Source organism: Charadrius vociferus, unplaced genomic scaffold (genome assembly GCF_000708025.1).
Source record: "Charadrius vociferus isolate BGI_N301 unplaced genomic scaffold, ASM70802v2 scaffold61, whole genome shotgun sequence".
NCBI classification, from domain to species: Eukaryota; Metazoa; Chordata; class Aves; order Charadriiformes; family Charadriidae; genus Charadrius; species Charadrius vociferus.
Genome location: NW_009646945.1, coordinates 1,274,094 through 1,296,886, shown reverse-complemented (window position 1 = coordinate 1,296,886; position 22,793 = coordinate 1,274,094). Strand labels below are relative to the sequence as shown.

At 40.0% G+C, this 22,793-nt stretch overlaps 1 protein-coding gene across 1 annotated transcript in view; it reads left to right on the top strand.

Annotated features, from left to right (window-relative positions):
- Positions 1–15,077: 15,077 nt before the first annotated feature.
- PITRM1 (pitrilysin metallopeptidase 1) overlaps positions 15,078–22,793 on the top strand; it is a 37,898-nt gene continuing 30,182 nt past the window's right edge. The window contains exons 1-3 of the mRNA XM_009895120.1: positions 15,078–15,152; positions 21,608–21,814; positions 22,222–22,310. Of these exons, the coding sequence (XP_009893422.1) occupies positions 15,078–15,152; positions 21,608–21,814; positions 22,222–22,310 (371 nt within the window). The remainder of the gene's footprint in view (positions 15,153–21,607; positions 21,815–22,221; positions 22,311–22,793) is intronic.

Here is a 22,793-nt window from a genome sequence, read left to right as displayed (position 1 = left end):
AAAGCACTTCCGTGGCTACAGTTTATGCCTCCTCTCCTCTCTCCCTCCTTAGCCATCTATATGGTCAGATGAGCATGGCCTCAACCCAACGTCAGACCCAAATTCACCTGTTCACTACATATCAATGCATGAGCTTAACTGGATGCCTAGTGTGCTGCAAAAAGGGAAAGCATGGATACATGTGGTGCAAAACGTTTCCCTTGGGCAGTCTGAATGGATCACGCAGAGATGGGGCTAAGCAAGCTGGAGAAATTGGAGAATCATAGAATCATAGAATTGTTTTGGTTAGAAGAGGCCTTTAAGATCATCAAGTCCAACCGTTAACCTAGCACTGCCAAGTTACCACTAAACCATGTCCCACAGCGCTACATCTACATATCTTTTAAGTACCTCCAGGGATGGTGACTCCACCACACCCTGGGCAGCCCATTCCAATGCTTAATAACTTTTTCAGTGAAGAAATTTTTCCTAATATCCAACCTAAACCTCCCCTGGAGCAACATGATGCCATTTCCTCTCATCCCATCACTTGTTACTTTGGAGAAGAGACCAATCACCACCCCTCTACACCCTCCTTTCAGGTAGTTGTAGAGAGCGATAAGGTCTCCCCTCAGCCTCCTTTTCTCCAGACTAAACAACCCACGTTCTCCCAGCTGCTCCTCATCAGACTTGTACTCCAGACCCCTCACCAGCTTCGTTGCCCTTCTCTGGACACGCTCCAGCTCCTCAATGTCTGTCTTGTAGTGAGGGGCCCAAAACTGAACACAGTATTCGAGGTGGGGCCTCACAAGTGCCGAGTACAGGGGGCAATCACTTCCCTAGTCCTGCTGGCCACACTATTCCTGATACAGGTCAGGATTCTACTGGCCTTCTTGAAGCCACCTGGGCACACTGCTGGCTCATATTCAGCCAGCTGTCCACCAACACCCCCAGGTCCTTTTCTGCCGGGCAGCTTTCCAGCCACTCTTCCCCAAGCCTGTAGCACTGCATGGGGTTTTTGCGACCCAAGTGCAGGACCCGGCACTTGGCCTTGTTGAACCTCATACCATTGGCCTTGGTCCATCAATCCAGCCTGTCCAGATCCCTCTGTAGGGCCATCCTACCCTCAAGCAGATCAACACTCCCACCCAACTTGGTGTCTTCTGCAAACTTACTGAGGGTCCACTCGAATCCCTTGTCCAGACCACCGATAAAGATATTAAAGACAACAGGCCCTGATACTGAGCCCTGGGGAACACCACTTGTGATGACCGTCATCTGGATTTAACTCTATTCACCACAACTCTTCGGGCCCAGCCTTCCAGCCAGTTTTTCACCCAGCGAAGCGTAGGCCCATCCAAGCCATGGGCAACCAGGATAGCACAGTGATTTGTTCCCAAAAGAGAACAGCATCTATTACCGGTATATAGGGTTGACTGGACAGGGTGTATACTCATAATAGCATTTTGGATCCACTCTTGGGATTTGCCACCGGCCTTTGTTCTAGTATTTGGCTCTTCTGCTCTCTTCTCTCTTCTACTTATGAGTAAACAGAGCAGGAAAAGGAAGCTGTTGTTCCATCACCAATTTCTAAAAGGTTTTTAATGTAGCTCAGGAAAAAGAAAAAATAAGAACCACAATCCATAAATGATCTGATGTAGGAATGACATAGGTAGGGAGTGGGAGTGGCAGGCAATATAATCTCCTTGAAATTTATGTTTTCACAATATGGGTGACCTTGGAAAATTTTTATTCTACATTTCAATAATATATTTGCAAAATTCTGGAAAAAAAATCCTAATATGAGTGCTCTAAGTGTAAACTTAAATCTTGTGAGGTGTGGTAACAAAAAAAACCTAAATGCTGGTATAGAAATGTAGACAGATCAAGCTTCAATGAGAGTACAGTCAGAAGACAAAGTGTGAATTTCAGTTACTTGTGAGAAGTAGGAGATTTTGCAAAAAGGACTTGCTGCTTGAAAAATCAGATGAACTGACTGGAACCCAAGGTACAGTTTATATGCATTATTTAAAAGCCAGACTACTTGAAAACACAGTCTTCCTTTACGAATCTCTTGTCAGCAAAGCCAAAATATTGCACTTTGTCCAGTTTCCTTTTTTCTGCCAGCGCTACAAAATAAGTTAATTCATTCATCCTACTGCCACTTTGCTTTAAATTAAGTTTCCAAATATTCATTTAACTTAAAATACAAGTTGCTGTTGATAAATTTAGCTCAGAGGTGGGCAGAATCTTTCAACTTTGATTACCAGTTAAAACCTAATCAAAGTGTAACCTCTCAAGGGCTAGTTATGAAATTCATTGACACCTGGCACCTCATTCTTTGAACTGGAAACCACTCTGTAACTGGCGTTTACTGGCAGACCTGTTGGCAATCTAAGCAGAACAAGTTAAGATTTAAGAGGACTGGAAACTGAATCTTTTCCAAGTGTCGAAGAGTGCAGAAGGTCCATCTGCTTCTGTAGACAAAGGGCTCAAATCCCAAGCTGGGATTGCTGGGAGTCCTTCTACTGCCCACATGGGCTTCAGTTCACAAGTTGAAGACTAACTTTAACTTTTCTCAGGAGTTGCTCTGGGACTGTTAACAATAATAGTGTCATTACTTTATTGCTGTAGTTCATTAGGTGGCGGTAGGTGTGTTTTAAGGCTCCTGCACATAATGCTAGGAAAACACTAATATGTAGTAAAGAAATAGATCCTCTCTTAAATTATATAAGCTTTATGGTTGCCAAACTTAACACACCTATACTTAACACACCAGTAGATAGCCAAATTACACTGCAATAGTTACCAGGTCACCATACAGCACCAACAAACTGGGTACTGCATCCTTTTTATACAAGTTCACAATCCCCCACATGAATAGGAAAAGGGGTAGTATTCTGCAGTAGTACTTGGAAAATGTTATTTTCTCATAGTTACCGCTGGAACATAAACTGTGATCACTGCAATCAATTAAGTTACATTTGATTTAAAGAATGATTCTGTGCTCAAAATAAATGGGGACACCAATAACCATACATTTTGCTTTGTTTCCTAGTCTCCTAAAACAAATGGAAATGACATGAAAGTATAACACAAAGATATAATAAGAGTTTGGAAATGAATCAGGAAACATAAAACTATGGTTCTGACCACAGCCATTATATTTTCCACATTGCATAATATAGTTGCAGCATAACTTCTTTTACTCACTTTAAATCAGGGTTAAGGCAGTTTACATGGAAATTCTATTAATGTTAACTTAAAAGATACTCATTGAATCTTGAGTGGCTTGCAACAAACGTAAAAGAGATTTTATTTTTATTTGCACTTGTTCTTTGACAGTGAAATTACATAATTCTAACAAAAAATATGGGCTTTCTCTTTGTCAAAGAAGAAATACAGCATTTGTCACTTTGCAAGATTCTATCCACCGAATCAGATTTATCAGGAGAGTCAGTAATTGTTATAAAATTATAAAAAAGAAAGTAGAAAATCTCTTGAAGAGCATAAAGCAGGACCTGTAGTGGGGAAACTGTAAACCTCAGCCCTGCTTTTGGAGAGTTGCTTGAACACTCTAAATTCTAGCTGAATATCTTTTTATTTGCTTTCAAGGATTGCCTATGCAGCTATGGAACATTAGTTAAATTGAACCAATATAGATATATCATTTTGTATTATTGAAGGCAATTTTCTTTAATTAGCATAATAAGAGGAAAATTACACATCTTAGTAAGGGCCACTTGTGTCACTTCCCTGTGTACGCAGGTCTTTCCAGCTGATTGTTTTCAATCAACCTAGAAAGCACTACGAACAAAGCTGCTGGAGTGTAGCAGTCTTACTTCCAACATTTTTCATTTCATACATGACATATTTTCAAACATGGCTTCTGAGCTCCAGACCACATGAAAGGATTTCTTTTGACTGTTTCAAAAAGTTTGCGGTCTATCTGTTCACTTACAGTCATCATGGAAAGCCTTATTCAATGACTGTATGTTTTTAGTGGTTTGGATTTTTTTCCCCCTTTTCTGTCTTGTGAGTGAAGATGAAAGAAGAACCTAATTACTCTAGGATTAAACTTCTTTATATGAAGGACATTTCGCTGTGACTTTGAACATTAATATCACTAGAAAACACAGAGACAATAATTCTCATTTACCATGCAGGTTCAGATGATGCAATGCACTGAATGAAAGGATGTAAAATGATAATTATATACATACGGCTTGTCAGAAAGTAAAAGGAATGTTATAATAGCTGCTAATTAACTTTTACGGCATGAATAAAGTTGGTTAGGTATTTTGAATTACAAGAAGGTGAAAAACCACCCTTCTTCTGAGCTGCAAAAAATAGTGATATGAGCATCTTTCACCCCAGACAGATCATTCAAAAGCCAGATAAACTTGTATTTGAAACTTGGCATGTCAGTAATGACTAGTGATCATCTCCTTTGATGCACTGTAAAAGATTTGGTTGTCACATAATACAGGGCAAGTAGCAGCTATGGAGGTATAGCTCTGAATTTTTAAAAATGTGCTGTCGTATATGCACATTAAAAGTAAGTCTAAGGATCTGACACCGAAAATGTCTTTTGGTAGTATTGCTTTTCACTTATGGAAGTTTTTTTCATTTTCAAAAGAAAACTTCAGTTTTGTTAAACATGAGAAACTAAGCCATTTAAAGAAAGTAAAATTTCTTTTTAAAAGATTCCAGAAATTGTAAAAATTTAAGTTTTTGGTGATACTTTAAGTTTACCCTAACACTATATAAAAAACAGTGGTGGGTTTTTTTTAATTTTTGTAGTTCATTTCTTTTTGTGTAGATGAAAACAAGTTACATTTCTCAAACAATTTCAGCAGAAAATAGAGGAACTTCTAAATACATTTTTTACCTACATCCACTGTCAAGCAGCCATGATTCACAAGCTTCCAATAGTAGAAAACTAGGACATGCTCGCTAGGACAAGTAGCTAAACTCTATCTTTGGCTAAATGTTCTCATGTAGATAAGTCCTAATTACTCACCTAGAGCCAGCCTGACAACTTTATCTATAGCGAGCAACACCCAGTTTCACTAGAAATCTTATGAAGACACTGGAGGAATGCTGACTGGAAAGTAAAATATGAAAATCTGCCTTGCAATATGAATTCAAATCTGTACGCACCACAGTCTGCATTCATTCTGAGGAACCTAAATTAGAAGAAAACAGAAAGTCCTATCCATGCCATAAAGTATCACCCAGTGCTTCTGAGCAAAATACTGATTTTTATTTTAAAATGACCTTCCTATAAAAAGCCAGTCATTTAAATAAAAAAACCCCACACCTTCTGGTGAAAATTCCATTTGCAGAGGATTTTTGCAGCTGGTTTTCTTCTATTCAAGCCAAATTTTCAAATTTCAAAAATCCTTTTTTGATTTTTTGATCCTTCCTGCCTTCATGTGAAGGACATCACTCATTGACAGTGGGATCATCTAATTTTCCACACTTCAAGCAAATCCATTTTCTTCTTGGCAGAAAACCATGCAAGATTATCCCAGCTTTGCCCTGTACCAAAGCAGTCATGATATAAAGCCCAGCGTACCCTGTGTCAACCATCTTGCTGATGTGCCTGTAATTCTGAGGTATGATGTTTACATTGCAGTTCATGAGCCTCTGAGTCAAACTTTTCTGTTATTCATTACCTGGCTTTCCATTCTTTCCCGTACATGTGCAAGGTTGTAGCATTTGAGTAGACATGTTATTTGCTTTTTATAATAACCAATATCAATGTCCCCTCCAGGTTGCATCCTTCTCAAGTAACAGACTTACAAGGAACAAATAAATACCACTTTATGCTCCATTAATTAGCATTTCTTTTGCAATGACCAAAGGCAAGGTCACAGGGAGTTGGAAAGAAACCGTTCTTGTAAACTTGTGCAAATTCAGTGCCCACGGTTCTCTGAGCATAACAAACCCAAACTGTGTTTTGCCTAGAATTTTTAAATGTGAATTACCCACAAAAAGCTTCTCCGGCTTTGATTCTCCATTTGGATTACCTGCAATTGCTTGCAAGTGCTTAGATGCAAATAAGCACCATTTCCTTCTGAGATCAAAGATTTATTGGATGTCAGATTTTATCTCTGATGATCGCAACACTATATGCATAAGCCTAATGCTGTATGTTCGTACATTCAGAGTCCCGTGTTCACTGTGTTAAACAGAAAGTAGGTCATTGCCACATAGAAAGTGAATGAGCATAACAGTATAAGAAATCTATAATTCTCTCTTGAGGGTTCAACAAGGGAAGTAGGGAAATAGATTGGATTAATTCTACTGAAACAGTGTGGTTGGTCATTATTCTTTATGGGGATCAATATGAATTGAGTCTGGGCTATTCTAAAACATACTGTTACTTTCCAGAAGGCAGGGATCTATTTTGGTGGTGTGCTCAAGCCATAATAGTTACATTTGTCAGATTATCCATTATACCTCACATCTCCATATGAATTCTCGGTGCTCAGATGTGCTGTTGGAATCATCTTGGGTACTTTTACTTGGAGGTGATATAATATAGCTGGACCTATTTTGGGGAAATGCTTTATGAACAACCATTCTTTAAAAAAAATACTGGGGACAATTTGGTTGCAATTATCTCTAGCCATCTTGGGTATTTTAAATACTCATTTACTGTCTAATCTGAGAACACCAGAATATGACAGGATTAGACCTTCAAACATTATTGTCACCTTATTATTACTAGCAAAGTAGTTACTGCTCAGGTTTTTCTCCCGCTTCAAATTATGCAGCTTGCTTTCTTAGCACCAAAGTTCCTACAGATACCCAAGATGTATGAAATCCCAGCTGTCCCTTGGGAAAACGTTTCATAGTGCTGTTGATGTCAGCTGATCTGATCTGATCTGGTTGAGCAACTTCTGGAAATGTTAAGTTCTTTCTTCTAAGGACTAGGATTTTCGCTGGTGTAAACTGTTACTGAAATAAGCAGAAAGACTCCAGTGGATCTACGGTAATTTAAATCAGCTAATATTTTGCCCCCACTTTCATGATTTCAGGAGTTGCAGTGTTTCAACACCACATTGCAAGATGGAGGCCTGAGGAATAAAAGTTAAAAATCCCCTTACAACCTCTATCGTAAGGACTACGTGCTCAGCATGTGTATTCAAGAAAGTGTTTAGAGCTGCATAATGTATGCTGTGCAAATGTCCTTCCTCCTTTTGACATTGACACAGATTGTCTCAACTCGTCGCAGAATTCTTCCTGCTTATAGCTAACTTCTTTTTCATTTATCTTCGCTGTATCTAATGATAGCGGGTGCAACGTGCAGTCATTTGGACCAAAGCAGTGTGCTTATATGCATTCCCAGCAAATGGGAATGAAACAAGGATGTCCAGAAGCAAAGGAGGACTGCGAGAAAGATACGGAGGGCACTGAAAAGTCAGCTTTTTGAAGGGTATGTGTAAGGAGATTATTGTAATCATCTTTATATGAAGATAAGGCATTTGACCTTTATCTTCACTGCAGCATTTAAAGGACGGGTGTTTTGTTTTTTAATTCAAAAGACAAGACATAAAATGTATTAAAAAGCACCTATTTTCAGTGCTAGCTATATCAAGAAAGTAAAAGCTATTTTCTCATATAATGTTTAGTATACACTGCTGCTCAGTAGATGTCAGTCAAAACGAGTGAAAAGAGTTGTGAACAGTGGCTACAAATCCTTTCTTCTCTCATTTGTTCAGATTTCAGCCTCTCTTCTCTTGAGATATCATAATTTCATTGTATCTCCAGTTACCATAGACTCTTTCAGGATGGACAAGAGCTGAATGAGCATAAAAGAAGAACAAATGACTAAGTGAATGAAAGAAAACCCCATTTTTTTCTTTTTTGAGATGACTATTAAATGAGACTTTTGTTCCTGAGAAAATAAATACAATGGATTAAATTAAAGCAACGCTGATATTGTGACATGAAAATGCAAGGTCATTAATGCAAGGTCATTATTCATTTATTACATCCCACTGAGCCACAGAATTTAGAGAATGTGCACTGTCTTACAGTGTATTACCTAAGGTCCTTGATGCTGCTAACATGCACTTTAAACATGGAAGTAATTTCATGTGACTGTAATGGAAAAACTGGCATGCTTAAAGTTAAGAAGCCACATAAGCCTTTGCGGGATGGAAACCCAGATGCACACAGCAGCTGACACGAACAGAGAAATTAACCTGAATTTAGCTATGGAGAAATAAATAGTAAGTTTACTACTGCTGGAAATGATGGCTTCATTTTACCTTGTGGATATCATTACACAACAAGAATACAAGGAGAGGAAAACAATATATCAAATTTACAAACTGAAACCCTTTAAAATATATAAATTCCAGTAATAATGTTGCCTAAAGCTAACGTTACACATGTCCTCAAGCTATTTGCATTAAATCAACAGGGAGTGCGCACGTGCAAAACCTCCACCAACCAGGTCAGTTAGGCAAGTGACTGAATGTGGATTTGGGATTAGGATTTTCAGACAAGTTAGACCATTGCCTTCAAACCTACGTTACAAAATGATTCAAATGCCTGAATCTTACTGTCCTTTCCTTTGATCTACTGAAAATCCCAGCCTAGCACTGAAATCCTGGTCCCATTACAGTCAATAGCAAACCACTCATTTGATTTCAACATCAGGATTTCTCCTGGGATGTCTAACCTTACCCACTCCAGAACAAGCATTCTCTAGGAGCTTGTTTCTTCACCCACTAACGATTTCATTTAGAGCCAGACCCAGCCACAGGAGATCAGCTTGGCTTCAATCCAATTGAAAGTGAACGACCTTTAAGGAGGACGATCACATGGCGACAATAAGGCATGAACAAAATAGCCCCAATAAAAATCACAAATTTCTGCAAGGCGGACCCAGGGGGTTTATTATCCTTTCAATGGGCAGAAGCCAGTATTGCTGATCTGTGCTGCCACCCTGTGTCATTCAGCACTCTGCCTTGCCGTTCCAGTTGCTAACACGGAGTATTTTCTGTGCAGCTCAAAATCCCTTACAATATTGGCTCCTTTTCCCTTTCCTTTGTATTGAATTTCACCCACAGAAAACACCCCACACTAGATTTCCATTCAGTGAGTGGGACATATATTCCAGTAAGAAGTATTTGGTGTCAGCCTGGTTCCAGACATGCACATGCCTCAACAGTTAAAAAATAAAAAAGCTTTCATCATACCAAAGTCAAACTGATATTTATTTACCGCTAGGGACAGACATCATCGCATGCTAATTGTCAAATAGGTTATGCCCTGATTTAATTGGAAAACCACAATTGAAAATGATGGATAATGTTTTCATTATGTTTATTTCAAGGCATTGCTTAATCATACTTATAGTTCATGATGGGGAAATATTTTAATTGGATTTCACCCGGCCAGTCTGGGGACAAAGACTGTCCTTTCATTTTCATGTGAAGTCCTCCAGGCAAGAAGATTTTGATCTTTAATCACGGCCTTTAAACACAACTACAATTAATAAATACATAGTTTACATACATATATATATTTAAATGTAAATTGCAACTTTTGATTCTATGCAGATGTGCATGAGCTTGAGTGGGCATGGGAAAACCCAGCTGGCTGTTGCCTCATAGGACAATTAGTGTTTCCCTCTGTTGAAGGGTGCAAAGAGCAGAAACGCTCCTTCCTTTCAACCACAATGTTCCAGTTCTTCCAGAAAATATTGTATATAAAGAATCCTACAATCTATTTGTTAAAGTTAGCTGCCAGCTCAACCACATGGTGCCCTCTCCCTTGGCAGACAGGAAGAGTTTTAATTAAAGTGATTTTTTGCACTGGGCAGTATTCACCAATCAGTGAGCGCCCAAACTTTGTCTTTTTACATCTGAAGTTGAAAGCCCTCCAACCTCCTTTGGCTTGCCATTCCCTTTGGATCTGTAACAGCCAAAGCAGGCAGCTTTACAATGCCTCCGCAGTTTTGGCTTTGACTCTTCAGGTTGTTTCTCCATAACTCAGTCATTTTCCTTCTGAATGACCTCTTTCCCAGACTGCCGAGAGGGCGTTTCTCACAGGTCCTTTACAGAAAGACTCACTAGATACCTATCTTTGCATTACATTTCACAAAACGAAGTTAAGAGTCTGTTAACTGGTATACAAAACCAAGCAGAGAGAAAATATGAGACTGAAGATTGTTAGCTAATTGTTAATGAATGAATACTGTCTTTGGTCACATATTATTTTTTTTCACAGTGTTGTTTAGTGCCATGAATGGATAGTACACAGTAAACTGGTATTCCTAGTCATCCCCAGGCCACTCAGCATTGTGAGTTCATTTACCGTGTGCCGGTTAAAACCATAAGGGTACATTGGATGCTTCATCTCTTCACGGGCCTTTGCATGATGTTCTTCATAGTCATAGCCCAGTTTGTGACAAATACTCATTAACTCCAGGTATGTCCGCACCAAGCAGCGGAGTGCTGGACAAGCCAGTCACAAAACTAGAAGCAGTATAAATGCATCAGTGTTGCATTGCATCTTGTCCTAGGGAGATTTTTTTGCCGCAGTGTGATAATCACACAGTTTCGGTAACTCAAACAAGTATCTCCGCATGGGAACGCGCTTTGCTGTTTAGCCATACCAAACTACTTGAAGCTAGCAAAGGAATCTGGAACACAGTGGTGTCTTGTAACACACAAATATGGACTTATCTTCACTATGCTGTGAACAAGTAGATATTTTTTCTTCCTGTTTTAGGAAAAAGACTATCCGGTTTTGCTCTTTTCTTGAAATATATTTCAAAGCAGTCAGCATTTTTCTGGCACTTTAATGCAGAGTTCCTTTTGGCTTCACTTGCAAACCCAGCAGATTTTGCTTTCAGTTTCAAGTTAAAATGATCTCATGTCAAAGCTCTGTTGTGGCATGGCCGGTTTTGTGGAAAGGTAAACAACAAAATCCCAGCGTAGACCACATATTACAAATTTTGCATGATTTCAGTGGAAATTGACGTCTCAGCCCAAAATCCTCTACAAAGTAAATTATAAATTGCACGTGCAATAGAGGCACTCAGTTTTCAGAGAAGAGGGTGAATAGCATCGGAGGACTTTTATCATGTTGCAGCAGTGTCAGATTTTGGCGTTAGAAGATAATCCCACCTACCTAATGAGCTCTAAGTGCATGGCTTGTCTCACTGCCATCTGTGTCAGTAGCAAGCTCCTTTTGGCCGGCGGCACAATCAATAAGGCGATCTGAGTGGTAAAAGGAAGGAAGCTAAAACCAGCGGTGTGACCAGCCAGAAAGCAAGGGTCAAGCTGAGGCTTTGCCATCAGAAAGGATGATAACATCAGTTTTAAATGAGACGTAGAAGCAATACTGTAACAGCCCAAAATCCTGCTTCGAGGAGGTTTTAAGATACAACAGGGAACACTCGCCCTCTAGAGGATTAGTGACCAACAGCTCTTGCTCTTTCAAACTCCCAGATCCTTTATTGCAGCTGGTGAATGCTGCGAAGTGGTTCAAGTTCCCGAAATTCCCTCTGCAGCCCTTCCTCCCGCCCGGCCTCGGCCCCCGGAGAAGAAGGAGAGGAGGCGGCCAAACACGGAGCGCTTTCCCAGAAGCTGTCAGAGGAAAAACTACCACGGGTGTAAACACTAAAGATATCTGGAAGACGATTCAGATGTTCCTGGAGCTATAAACTGGCAGATTGTGACTTTCCTGGAACAAATCAGAGCAGGTGTCGCTTTCCAACACCATTTCTTGAGCAACAACTCTGCCGTGCGCCTCGATCACGCTTAAAACTGGTGTTGCACCCTTTCCCGTGCCATAGCCTCAGCTTGCCTCTTCTTCTCTTCTTCCTTCCCTGGCCAGCTTTAACCTCCCCACAGGTGGCACAAGTCTCTCTATGTTGTACTCTATAGTTTTCCTTCCACTTTCTCCACAGTCTCAAAAGGCCTGGAAGATGGGGGAGTTTTGTAACTTTTCACTAATCCAACACCTCCCATCATGGTGACATATAATTCTCTACTGCCAATACCAGTTCCCTAAAACTGAGTGTGAAGAAAGCAAAATTTGCCACCCGAGGCATGCACTGGGTATAATAAAAGCTAAGGCTAGTCAGGGGAGGACAGTGAATTTTTTGATCGTTCCAAAGTCAGTAATCCAAAAGAGCGTTCCCGAGATCCTTTAGGCAAGGCTAAACTGATCTCTTAAGAGAAAACTCTTAAATATGCATGGTGTATTTATGTAATGTGTGTAATGTAATGTAATGGCACTTTGGAAGCAGTTTGTACTTTTATTTTTGAAATATGTGTAAATTCGACCAGGGTTCCCTAAGGCCTAAATTTTAAGGCTCAGTTGAATTTTAATTGCTTACTAATAACATCATGTAATTCTCCAATTAATCTTCTCTCAAAACAAGCTTACCCATGAGATATTATTCCAAAACCTATTTGTGTAAAATTACTATTTTTGAAAATGAAAATATATTTGATTTCCTAGCTGGAGTTAATATCTTCTATTTTGAACAATGTGTTAGGCAGGGTCAGAAAATGTAACTGTCAAGTTTTGCAAATAAATGCAGCCCTTCTTGTGATTTAATTACATCAAGCCTCCCTCTGAAAACTGTTGATGCACCAGAAGAAGGTTTGGGGCCAACATCTAGAACTGGATGTGTTCTTTGCATGTTTGGTATTTTATTTAAACTGCACACGTATGATATATACATGGGTACTCGATACACTACATAGCATACAGGTAAATATTCTGTCTTAGCCAAGAATGGTTATCTGGAGGCAAAATATATGTTTGGTGAGCTCTGCTAGCAATGGATAAACTATTGAAAGAAAGATATCTGTAAGCAGGCCTGGGGCATGTACGTTCAATGATTTTTGCATGTACGGTGATTTTTCTAATGACTGATGTTGTATCTGACGTTCATCGTATACATTATTCCTTTTATTGAAAGCTTTGTTGGTTCTGTTTTGAATGGCAAACTGCATATGCTTGAGTTATCGCAACGGAAAAGCTTATCATAATAATGGCACACAAACTGCAAGAGGGCAAAAGCTTTGGCCCATAGCAGCACTTCTGTGTGCCAAGGTTAGACATTGTCTCATCCGAATGCAATTGCACCCTAAGTTATGTTTAACAGTTGAATAAGTCAAAGTTATTATCACGTTCACTTTTACGCTCAGCTGTTGCTCTAGGGATATAGTCTTCTGCACGTACATGCTGCCTGGCCCTAGTTTTTTTATTAGGAATTCATTTTATAGGGTGAATTGGAAAATAATATTTGATGCTCCAGAAACAGAGTGTCTCTTTCAGACTTGCTATGTGAAGAAATGTGAAATACATAGTATGGGTAAAATGAAAAACATTATACATATTTTATTGACAATAAGTGTGGGAGGCTTCAAGGATTCACTCACTATTCATAGCTACACATCTGCAATTAGACTCTTCCAATTTCTTTTTAATTCCCTTTTGTCATAGCCTCACAACTACAGGCTGGAATTTTTCTATTTGTGACTATCATCTACCCCATAGTCACAGTGCAGTCCAGTTCTGGGTATCATTTCTGCCGATAAAATGAAAGGAAAAGCCAGCATAGGCAACCTTGCCGTGCTGAGCCTATTTGCAGAGTGGTCCTTGTTTTGATCCGCAATTTTCACGTCCTCTTCGTTCTCCATTTGTTTGTGAAAGACATGTTAGATGACCTTTCAAACAGATAAAAAGCTGAGTGAGACATACATTCCACATGTGTATGGATGCAAACCATAGTGAAATAGGATTCGTTTGTTTGTTTGGTTGGTTTTTAACAATGTAGGAAACTGAAGCTAAAATGCTAATTTCATGAGTCCCTCCTACCCTGGTTTTGCTATGATTTTGGATAAATAAGCAAAAGCAAGCTTTAGAGAACTTGCTGGTCTTGCAAAAGACTCACCCCTAAATTAGCTATCATGCTCCCAAGAAAACTAACTTTAAAAAAAATAAATATCAAAATGTGTAAAACCACCACAAACAGAGGTGACTGAGAAGTCTTTGTTCAAACTAGATCCATTTGTTCAGAAAATCTGTTTATGCAAAATAAATATTTCTGAAAATGACCTTGTTCTGAGATTTATAATGATTATAATAAAAACATATTTGAATTTCAAATATATACAAATAAATTTGCATATCTGTAAAAAGCATGTCAATTCTACAGGAACTCCAGAGGAAGTTTCACCCATAAATGTCAACACATAGGTGCTATGTGATTTTGGCAAAGAAATGAATCTTGTTCCGGAGTCCCATTGATTAATGAGATTCTATTAGCTTATCTGTAAAATAGATAATGATAGCAATACTAACTCATGATTTCCTTGAGAAACTGTGAAACTCGGAGACTTAATGACTGAAGTGGAGATTATAGTGATACAGAAGCCACTACGCACCTTAGCAAGGCCAGGGTTTCTTTTTGTAAGTCAGTGGCAGAGTTAAAAGATTCCTGGAGTCATGACATACAGTCTTCAGTTTTGATAACTACTAAAGCCATCAAAAATAATAACTCAATTCTTTTTCATATTATTGGTGCAGGCAGCCATCCAACACTAAGCTTCTGTAGTAGGTTGCCTTCAATTATTAAGCAGTAAAAGGTGGCAGGTCTTTATGAGGAACAGAGATGAAAGAGAATACTTCGCTTTAATACAAGAAGGGAGAGACATGTTGCTGAACATAATGAACTGTATACTATGTGGAGTACATCATAATGGGCTCTTTATTTGGGTTACATGTGGAAGATGAAACAAATATGTTCATACATTCCAAAGACATCTTTTCAAAACTTCAAACCATCTCATTTCATTCACTTTGGATAATATTTTACATCTGACAAAGCATGAGATCATTCAGCAGATTAGGTCACACTGCCTGTTTGAAGACTTTATGGATTATTCAAAGGAGAGAGACTTACATGTCCTGAAAACTGTAAGTAAAAGTAAAATGTGCGTGATAAAAACCCTGGCTCAGTTCTGCAACCTTACTTAGGTAAATCTCCCAGTGCCACACAGCAGAAAGCCGCTGCGGCAGGAGCGAGAGCTGCACGTTCCCTGGCCGAAATGCCGGGGTTCCACCCGCTGCAGCTGCCTGGCAGCAGACATGCTTGTCTGCCTTTCCGTGGGCGCAGAGTGGTGGTAACGGCACTTGTGCACCTCCCCTTCCAAATGGCTAACGCTATAGCTGCAGAGAGAGAAGCAGAAAGCACCTTAAATAACCAAAGCCATGGGGCAATACTTCACTGATGTCTACTTCATGAAATGCTGTTTACTTCAGTATGACTCACTACGCCATATGGAAGTTAGCAGGCATTGTCTGACCCATGAGACTTAAAGATTAACTGAGAATAAGGTTGGTGAGCAAATTTGAAAATGATGCACCGTCTTCAATGTTTCTGAAGTGTTTTGACTCTGAATCTTCAGAACAATGACCCATATTTTAAAGTTTAACTTCAACGGTACGAAATGATGGCATGAAATACAGACATTTAACAATTGTGTCTCTTGTCTATAATGTGATTATAAGAGTTGGCCAAGTGCAGCACCATGCAGACGTTAACAGTGGAAGATACAGATGGTTTCTGCTTAGCATTTGTTTGTAATAATAAAGTGTAAGTCAAGTTGCATTTTGAGCTGCATTTTAAACAGCGGTGTAAGAGCCAGTACAAAATCGAAAACCAAGTACGACTTAAAATATAATGCTGCTTTGCTTTTCTCACAAACAGTCAGTGAACTGGAGAATGTTTTGATTACTTTAACTTGATATCATTTGCACATCTTGGTTTTCTATGAAAATTAGACTTGCAGCTCATGCTTTTCCTGTCTATCATTGAGTTTCCCTCTCCTTCACTGACTGACTAATTGCAATGGAACCTGACGAGAGCAGAAGTCCCAGGGATATTAAATTCCATGTTTTGTTAAAAGAGGCAGATGAGCAGCAGGAAAACTTAAGTGCTCAGATGAGGGAAAAGCAGCAAGAGCCCATCCATTATGTGTTCAGTTTGCCGAGCAATCTGTCTGTGCATCACTCCAAATCAGCTACAGCAAATGACTTCTCACTGCTGGCACGGGCAATGCAAAACCATAGTAGGGATGAGAGGCTCCAGAGCACACTGCAATTCGGGGACAGGTAATGAGGAATTGCTTTACTTCAATGTAATGGATGTAACCAACAAGAAATGATATTTGGTTATATCTGCTGGTCGTGGAAGAACTTCTCTAAACACCTATGGCTTCACGTAACAAACCTCTGATACCTAAAGTCGTCATAGAAGCAAATGTGGCATCTTTACTGCCACTGACACTTCAGCGTGTCAGAACACATCCAGAGTACACTGAGTGTTCAGACAACCACTCAAATATGGAAAGTTGAAGATTACTAAAGAATTGCTCCTCTGGCTGTTGGAGTGCAGACCCTGGCTACACCATCCCCTGACGGTTCAGATCACATAAACAGTCATTCATTCTCAGGCTCTCTTTTGGAGTGAAACAGGCTCTCTTTAGTCCTGAAACAAAATCTGGTAAGGTTATGGAGACAGTTTGCTCAAAGACCACTTCTAAAAGGCAACTGGGACAAGATGTTACCTGGTTAGGCTGCCACCGCCTTAGCCCCACCTCTGACTTAATCCTGGGGTTTTGCTCCCTCAGATTTCTTCAAAGCCCTTTTCCCACACACTGGGGGATGCTGCACACTTTCATGTCATAAAATCACTGCCCCAATAAGCTGTATTACAGCTCTCTAACTACTTCAGGTAATTTAAACTGAAATTCCTCTCCCGTCAGCCATGTCTTAGGGCCACATAGGGACCAGAGGAGACCAAGGGCCAAGTGCATACCTTAATTTTTATGAACCTTCTCTGGCTTTGCAGTTAGAAGATGCTTTTTATCATGCTATCCTGACACTTAAGTATGTAAAAAAAAGCAAGAAACCTGAGGATTAAATATTTTTTCTCTTCCTTCCCTCCTACCCCCATCATGAAAGGTAAGAGATAACAAGAAACTATTCTTTCCCGCATGTGGCAGCTGAAATGTAAACTGCTGCAGAGTGATTTTCTAACTATTCTGGACAGCATCAGGCATGGACTAGATCCCTCCTCAAAATGCATTTCACTTGTACTAAACCGAGGCATACATTTCATGTTTTTTTTCCATTACTGCAGCTCCACAGGCTCTAGCGTGTGGTTTTGCAGATATGGGCAGTGAGCTCACTTAAATGAAATCTTTAACTCTACATAAATTCCACAACTCCTTTACGCAGACGTTGTTCTTCCCACACACAGAGTATGATTTGGCCTGTATCTGTGCTATACGTGTACCGGCACTGTTAAGGACTTAATAAAGGCTCTCTGTCAACAGGGTGACAGGAGCAAGACGGAGGTACCTTGTTAGAGCTGTGTGAGAGACGGCATCTGCACAGCATTCATCTCTATTCTGGCTTGTCTCGCTCCGATGCAACAAAGAAGTTAAGAAATAAAATATAACCCAACTAAGGCTAAAAAAAATCATAAAATGTGGATCACTCTGCAGTATCAAGACCTTGTTTATCCTCTTCTTGGTGTTGTGGGCTATAGTTTATGAATGGATCTGAAACAGCGACAGCGGAATTTCTCAGCAGTGATGCTTTTGCTTTTCTTCTATTGGCAAAAATGGACCCTGATGTAACTCATGATTACCTATGTTACAGCTATCTTCCTACAGCACGGAACATTACTAATGCTTAAAGTGGTGATAGTCCCAAAGTGTTTGTAAAAGGAGGAATGGAAAGACTGCTAAGAATATGTAAGCCACACAGCTGAGTATTTCTGGGTACCATAAGCAACCAGAAAAGGAAGATCCTTCCAAACAAAATCATCCTAGAAAAAACGTAACAAATTTTTCAGCCATACTCTATGGAATAAAATTCTGCCACTTTGCTAATTCACTGGTTTTGTTATCCCTGAGATTCATAATCCTTCGGCTGTCATGGTTAACAAGTCACTTGTATGGGGTTTGAATATAGCACTAAATTGCAATTTGCAGGCAGCACACAAGTTGTGCATGAAGTTCTTCCTGTCCCTGAGAAACTGAGGTGTTGAGCAACTTGCCACTCCTACATTCCTGATATTCTATAGAAATGCTTTTCAGTTAGTGATAATCTTTTGTAATATCCTGTTTCCTACAAATAATATTGATGTGACTTCAGCTTTCCTCACTTACGTGCATACATATTACAGAACCACATAATTTTTGTCAGCCTTGACCCAACCCCTATCTCCCCTTTACCTTCCTCTCTCCTGCCTGTCCCTGAATTCCTCACTGTCCCACTATCTGTTAGCAGGGGAAGCAATCAAAGTATTTAAATCTTTTATTAAAGATGCAGGACAAGATGTGAAGGAGGGTAGTAAAGTTATTTGAAATGTAAACTATTGAGCAATGTTTTCATCTTGACTGTAACCCAGTATTCTGGTCTACTTGAGATAAACCTGAGGCACAGAAGCACTTCTGATACACTACATCACCCCAGGCTTTTAGCAAGACACACAATTTTCCTTTTTTCCTTCTCTCAACTCATTGGTTGCGAACAAATCAGCTCCTAGCACTGCAGCAATGGGAGGTGTCCTGTTCTCTGACAGCACAATACAAAACAGGGTCTGTGTGTGCCAGCCTCAGTCCTGCATGGGGTCACGCAGCCCAGTGGAGACCCTATATCCACCTTGTGGGATCTCTTTGAGATAAATTGTCCAAAAATCACCACACTGAACATTGCGCTCCACTTTCATTCCATTTTCTATTATAAAATCTTTGTGGGGTACATTTCCCTCTCTTTCACACTACCACATACGCATTTAATAATCTTCCACCTGCTATAGACAGTAGTCCTGCTTACGGGCGGATGATCTCTGGGATACCCCGAGTCATAGTTTCAGGCTAAACAGACAATTATGAACGTAGGAAGGAAACAGACAAACAGCAGCAGTACAACCATCCGCTTCTGTCTCTGCCTCTCACTTGCAATCTTGTCTGGAAGAAAACACGGACAGAGTAAATTAGGAGGTGTGCTGAAGCCTGGAAAACTCGTGGCTTTGTAAAATACTGATTTCAGTGTCCCACTGAATGTTGGCTGACACTCGTGGTGCAAAACCATCAGCTTGCTAACGTTTCGTTATTGGAGAGAATACAATCAAAAACAGGAAGGCACATAAATAATTTTGGAAACAAAACTGATACACAAGCAAAGGGTACTAGTAGGGTTCAGTGACATTCAAGATACAGCTGAAGCCGGGGTCATGCTCAGGTCCTCTCAAAGACTTACTCCTCTCTGAGGAAGATGCTGGGTGGTGATCGCAGGGAACCGGGGAGGAGGAGGGCCTGCATCTGAGACGCAAAAGTTTCTTCTTCTCAACTCACTGACTGCCACACTGTTGTCATCAACTCCCTTCACAGAGACTTCACTCACGGCCTTCAGAAGAGGGTTGAGAGGCAGGTAGTCTCCTCATTATTTTGTCCACTGACAAAGCACAATTTCTGGCATACCAACAGTATCTCCTTTAAATATCTACCTTTCAGTAGACCTTGAGCACAGCCTTTTTCCCTTTTTTTTTGCTGACTTTCATAAGGAGTTTTATGTTGCTTCTGACAACATGTAGTACAGGGCTGTGCAGAAAATCACCGGTCTCTCCCCTGGGGAGGGTGAAGCAGTCACAGAAGAAATAATTATTAACTTTATCCCTGAGAGGACCCCAGAAGAAAGGTGCAGGTGCAGGGACAGTCTATGCTCTGCGCAGGGAGAAATTCTGAGATCCAGGCATGCTTCTTAGTGGACACCATAGAAAATACAGTTTTCCAGCTGTAACAAGCATCTACCAAGTATTTTTCAGAGATTTTAACTTGGCAAATTTGGGCCTTATTGTCCATGAAGATAAGAAAAGACGCCCTTGGCAAGTGGGAGGGACCAACTTCTGCTCCAGAGGATAAAGAATGAAACTTCTTAGTTAAACACAAAATAGAATTTTCATTCCTGAACAGTCTTAGTTGATTTTCTGAAAGAAAACAGCTTGTGCAGGCATGGGACTTTCTACCCTAAATATTTAATTTAGATAAACTTGTGATTGAAAACAAAATCTTTTGAAGGAAAATAACACTAAAGGTATCTCTAATCAAACACTCTGGATTCAATTGTCATCTCATTTTCACCAGTGGAAAAGCTCTTTGAAGTTATCGCAGTTACACAGAATTTGTCACTAAATAACTGAAAGCAAAATCAGGTCATGGTGATCCAAATGTTTTTATGTCATTTATCAAGACAAGTCGACCAAAATAATTTTATACCTGTTGTGCTTTTACATGGTTTTTTTTGAATTATCCTTTTCTTAAGATGCACAAATCATGTTTACAAAATTATATATATACATGTATGCACCTGTACATTCACGAACAATATAATGTACTACTCTTACCAGTGCAGCCGTGATCTTAGAGAGCAAGAAAATGAAGAAAAAATAGTGTAACAGAACAGTTTCTGTTCTGTTTCCCAGAAGAAAATCTCTGATATACAAAATACATCAAAGACAATGGCAGGAGAAAGAAAAAATATTTTAAAGTTGTCTAAGGGGTAGTACAAAAGACCTCCATTTTGTAATTAAATTTAAGTTTAGGAATGATGTTTGATGTATTTTGAAACTCTGCCCACTCAGACTGGTTAAGTTTGTGAAAGGTTGCCTGTCAAATGCTATGTCAGTGATATGAAAACAGACAGCCAGTAAATCATCCTTCCAATATAAACAACAACTAAAAATAAATAAATGCCTGCAGCAGAATGCCAGCCTGATGTTCCATTAAGATGAATGTTATAAACCATGAAGAAAACTAAATATTGATGACAAGAAACTGTAAAAAGAGACAGTAGCTTATGGTCAAATCAGGAAACTGTTAGTAAAACTAAGGAACTGCAGAGTCAACAAAGTATTGTTTCTTAAAATAAAAAATGCTGCAAGTTAACTGTATTAGGACTAATAATAAACCATAAATACATGAAAATATTTAAAAATATTTGAAAATTGTAAACTCATGGTTCTAGTCTCAGAAGTACTTCTTTTCATATGTTTCATCTTTTGAGAACATTGTTCATTTTATGTTTATGTCATTGCTTGGTTTTAGCTTGAAAAAAATGTAAAGTTCCCATCAGGACTGGCTCTTCCTGGTGTTAGAAACATACAGTTTCTAGAAACATACACTGAAAAGAAACAATATACTGGAAGCTGCTCCTATCAAAGCGGTCTGATGATTCTAATCTAAAACAAATACAGAATAAAAGGACAAAAACCACAGGAGGTGAAATGGTAGAAGGCATGGAGGAAATCAGGTATAATGAAAATAGGAAGCAAACAAATTACATTCGCTAATACACAGCATCTAAGCTTTACGTGGAAGTTACTGGATCTTTTCACTAGCCTCAAATAAGAATGGGAAAGATATGTAATTAAGATAGATGATAGGTTATAAAGGTTAATGCACAACACCCCGACTTTAACTACGGCAAGTTATTGGCTTTTTTATTTAATTTAAAAATTAATGAAATGGGAAAATTACATGGAAAACACAAATGAGCAAAACAGAGGAAAGGCAAGGTGCTGGAGCGATCGGGAGCCCTGCAGCTCGCAGGGAGATCGAGGGTGTGCTTTAGGGCAGAGTATCCAGCAGTGGGGCGGGAGGGCAGCAGGGCAGCTGAGTCACGCCAAGATGACAAAATCCCCAACGTGACCGACGACGGGCAGCAGCGGGAGGCAGACAGCTGCATGCCGGACAGCGAAGAGGAGGAACAGGTTAAAGACAGCAGAGACAAAAATTCCCAGGATAATTTAAATTCCAATTTTTTCAGTTAACATCCTAGCCAAAGAACTGAAGACAAGTGGCGTGGGATGTGACGAGCACCTGTTGTTCACTCCGGTTTTGTTTAAAACCCACATAGTATCCTCTTTTGGCATCAGGCGTCTTATGTCTAAATAGATAATTGGGCTTTTACATTCAGGAACAAGGGACTGGTAATTTGGTGGCCGTACTCCACAGATGCTGGTCTCCTGGGAAACCTCATGAACGTGCGATGTGGAATCAATTACCAAGTTAGCATCTAAAAAGCATGTTAGTTTGCAAAAAGGAAGGAATAAAAGCCTAGGCATGTACCAGCACTTCCCTGGTGGGTACGACCACCTCTTGTGAATCTCCACTGAAGTCCCCGTTACGACACCGACCGGGAGAAGCCCGTGTCCGTCTCCTCTGTCTCCTCCAGCCCAGCCGCCCCCCGCCACGGGCCCTGTGCAGGTAACGGCTCTGCACCACCGCAGGGTTACAGCCTGGCTTAGTTTCACACTTACTCCTGTTTACTTTGCTCATATTCCTCACAGAATCTTTGCATAAAAATATTAAGACGGAGTGGCAAGACACAGGCAAGGAGAGATGCAGCCCTTCAGAAACATTGACCTCTGGTGTTGTGGGGTTTGGTTTGGGGTTTTTTTTGTTTTGTTTTTTGGTTTGTTTTTGTTTTTTTTTTTTTAATTTGAAATAGCCAACAAGAGGCTCTACTCAAAGCTCGTTCCCTGTACAACCAACACAGCTTTTGATTTTCCTCAGAACTTCCAAGATATCCCCCCCTCCCCCATGGTCAACCCTCCCCAAAAAGGCCAACGTTTTGGGGTTGTGTCCCCCCTCAAAGCGCCGCCGTCGGGCTCGCCGCGCCCACGGCCTCTCCCTGCCGGGGTCCCAGCACCTCCCGCCGCCTCCTCCCGTCGCTCGGCCTGTCGGTCG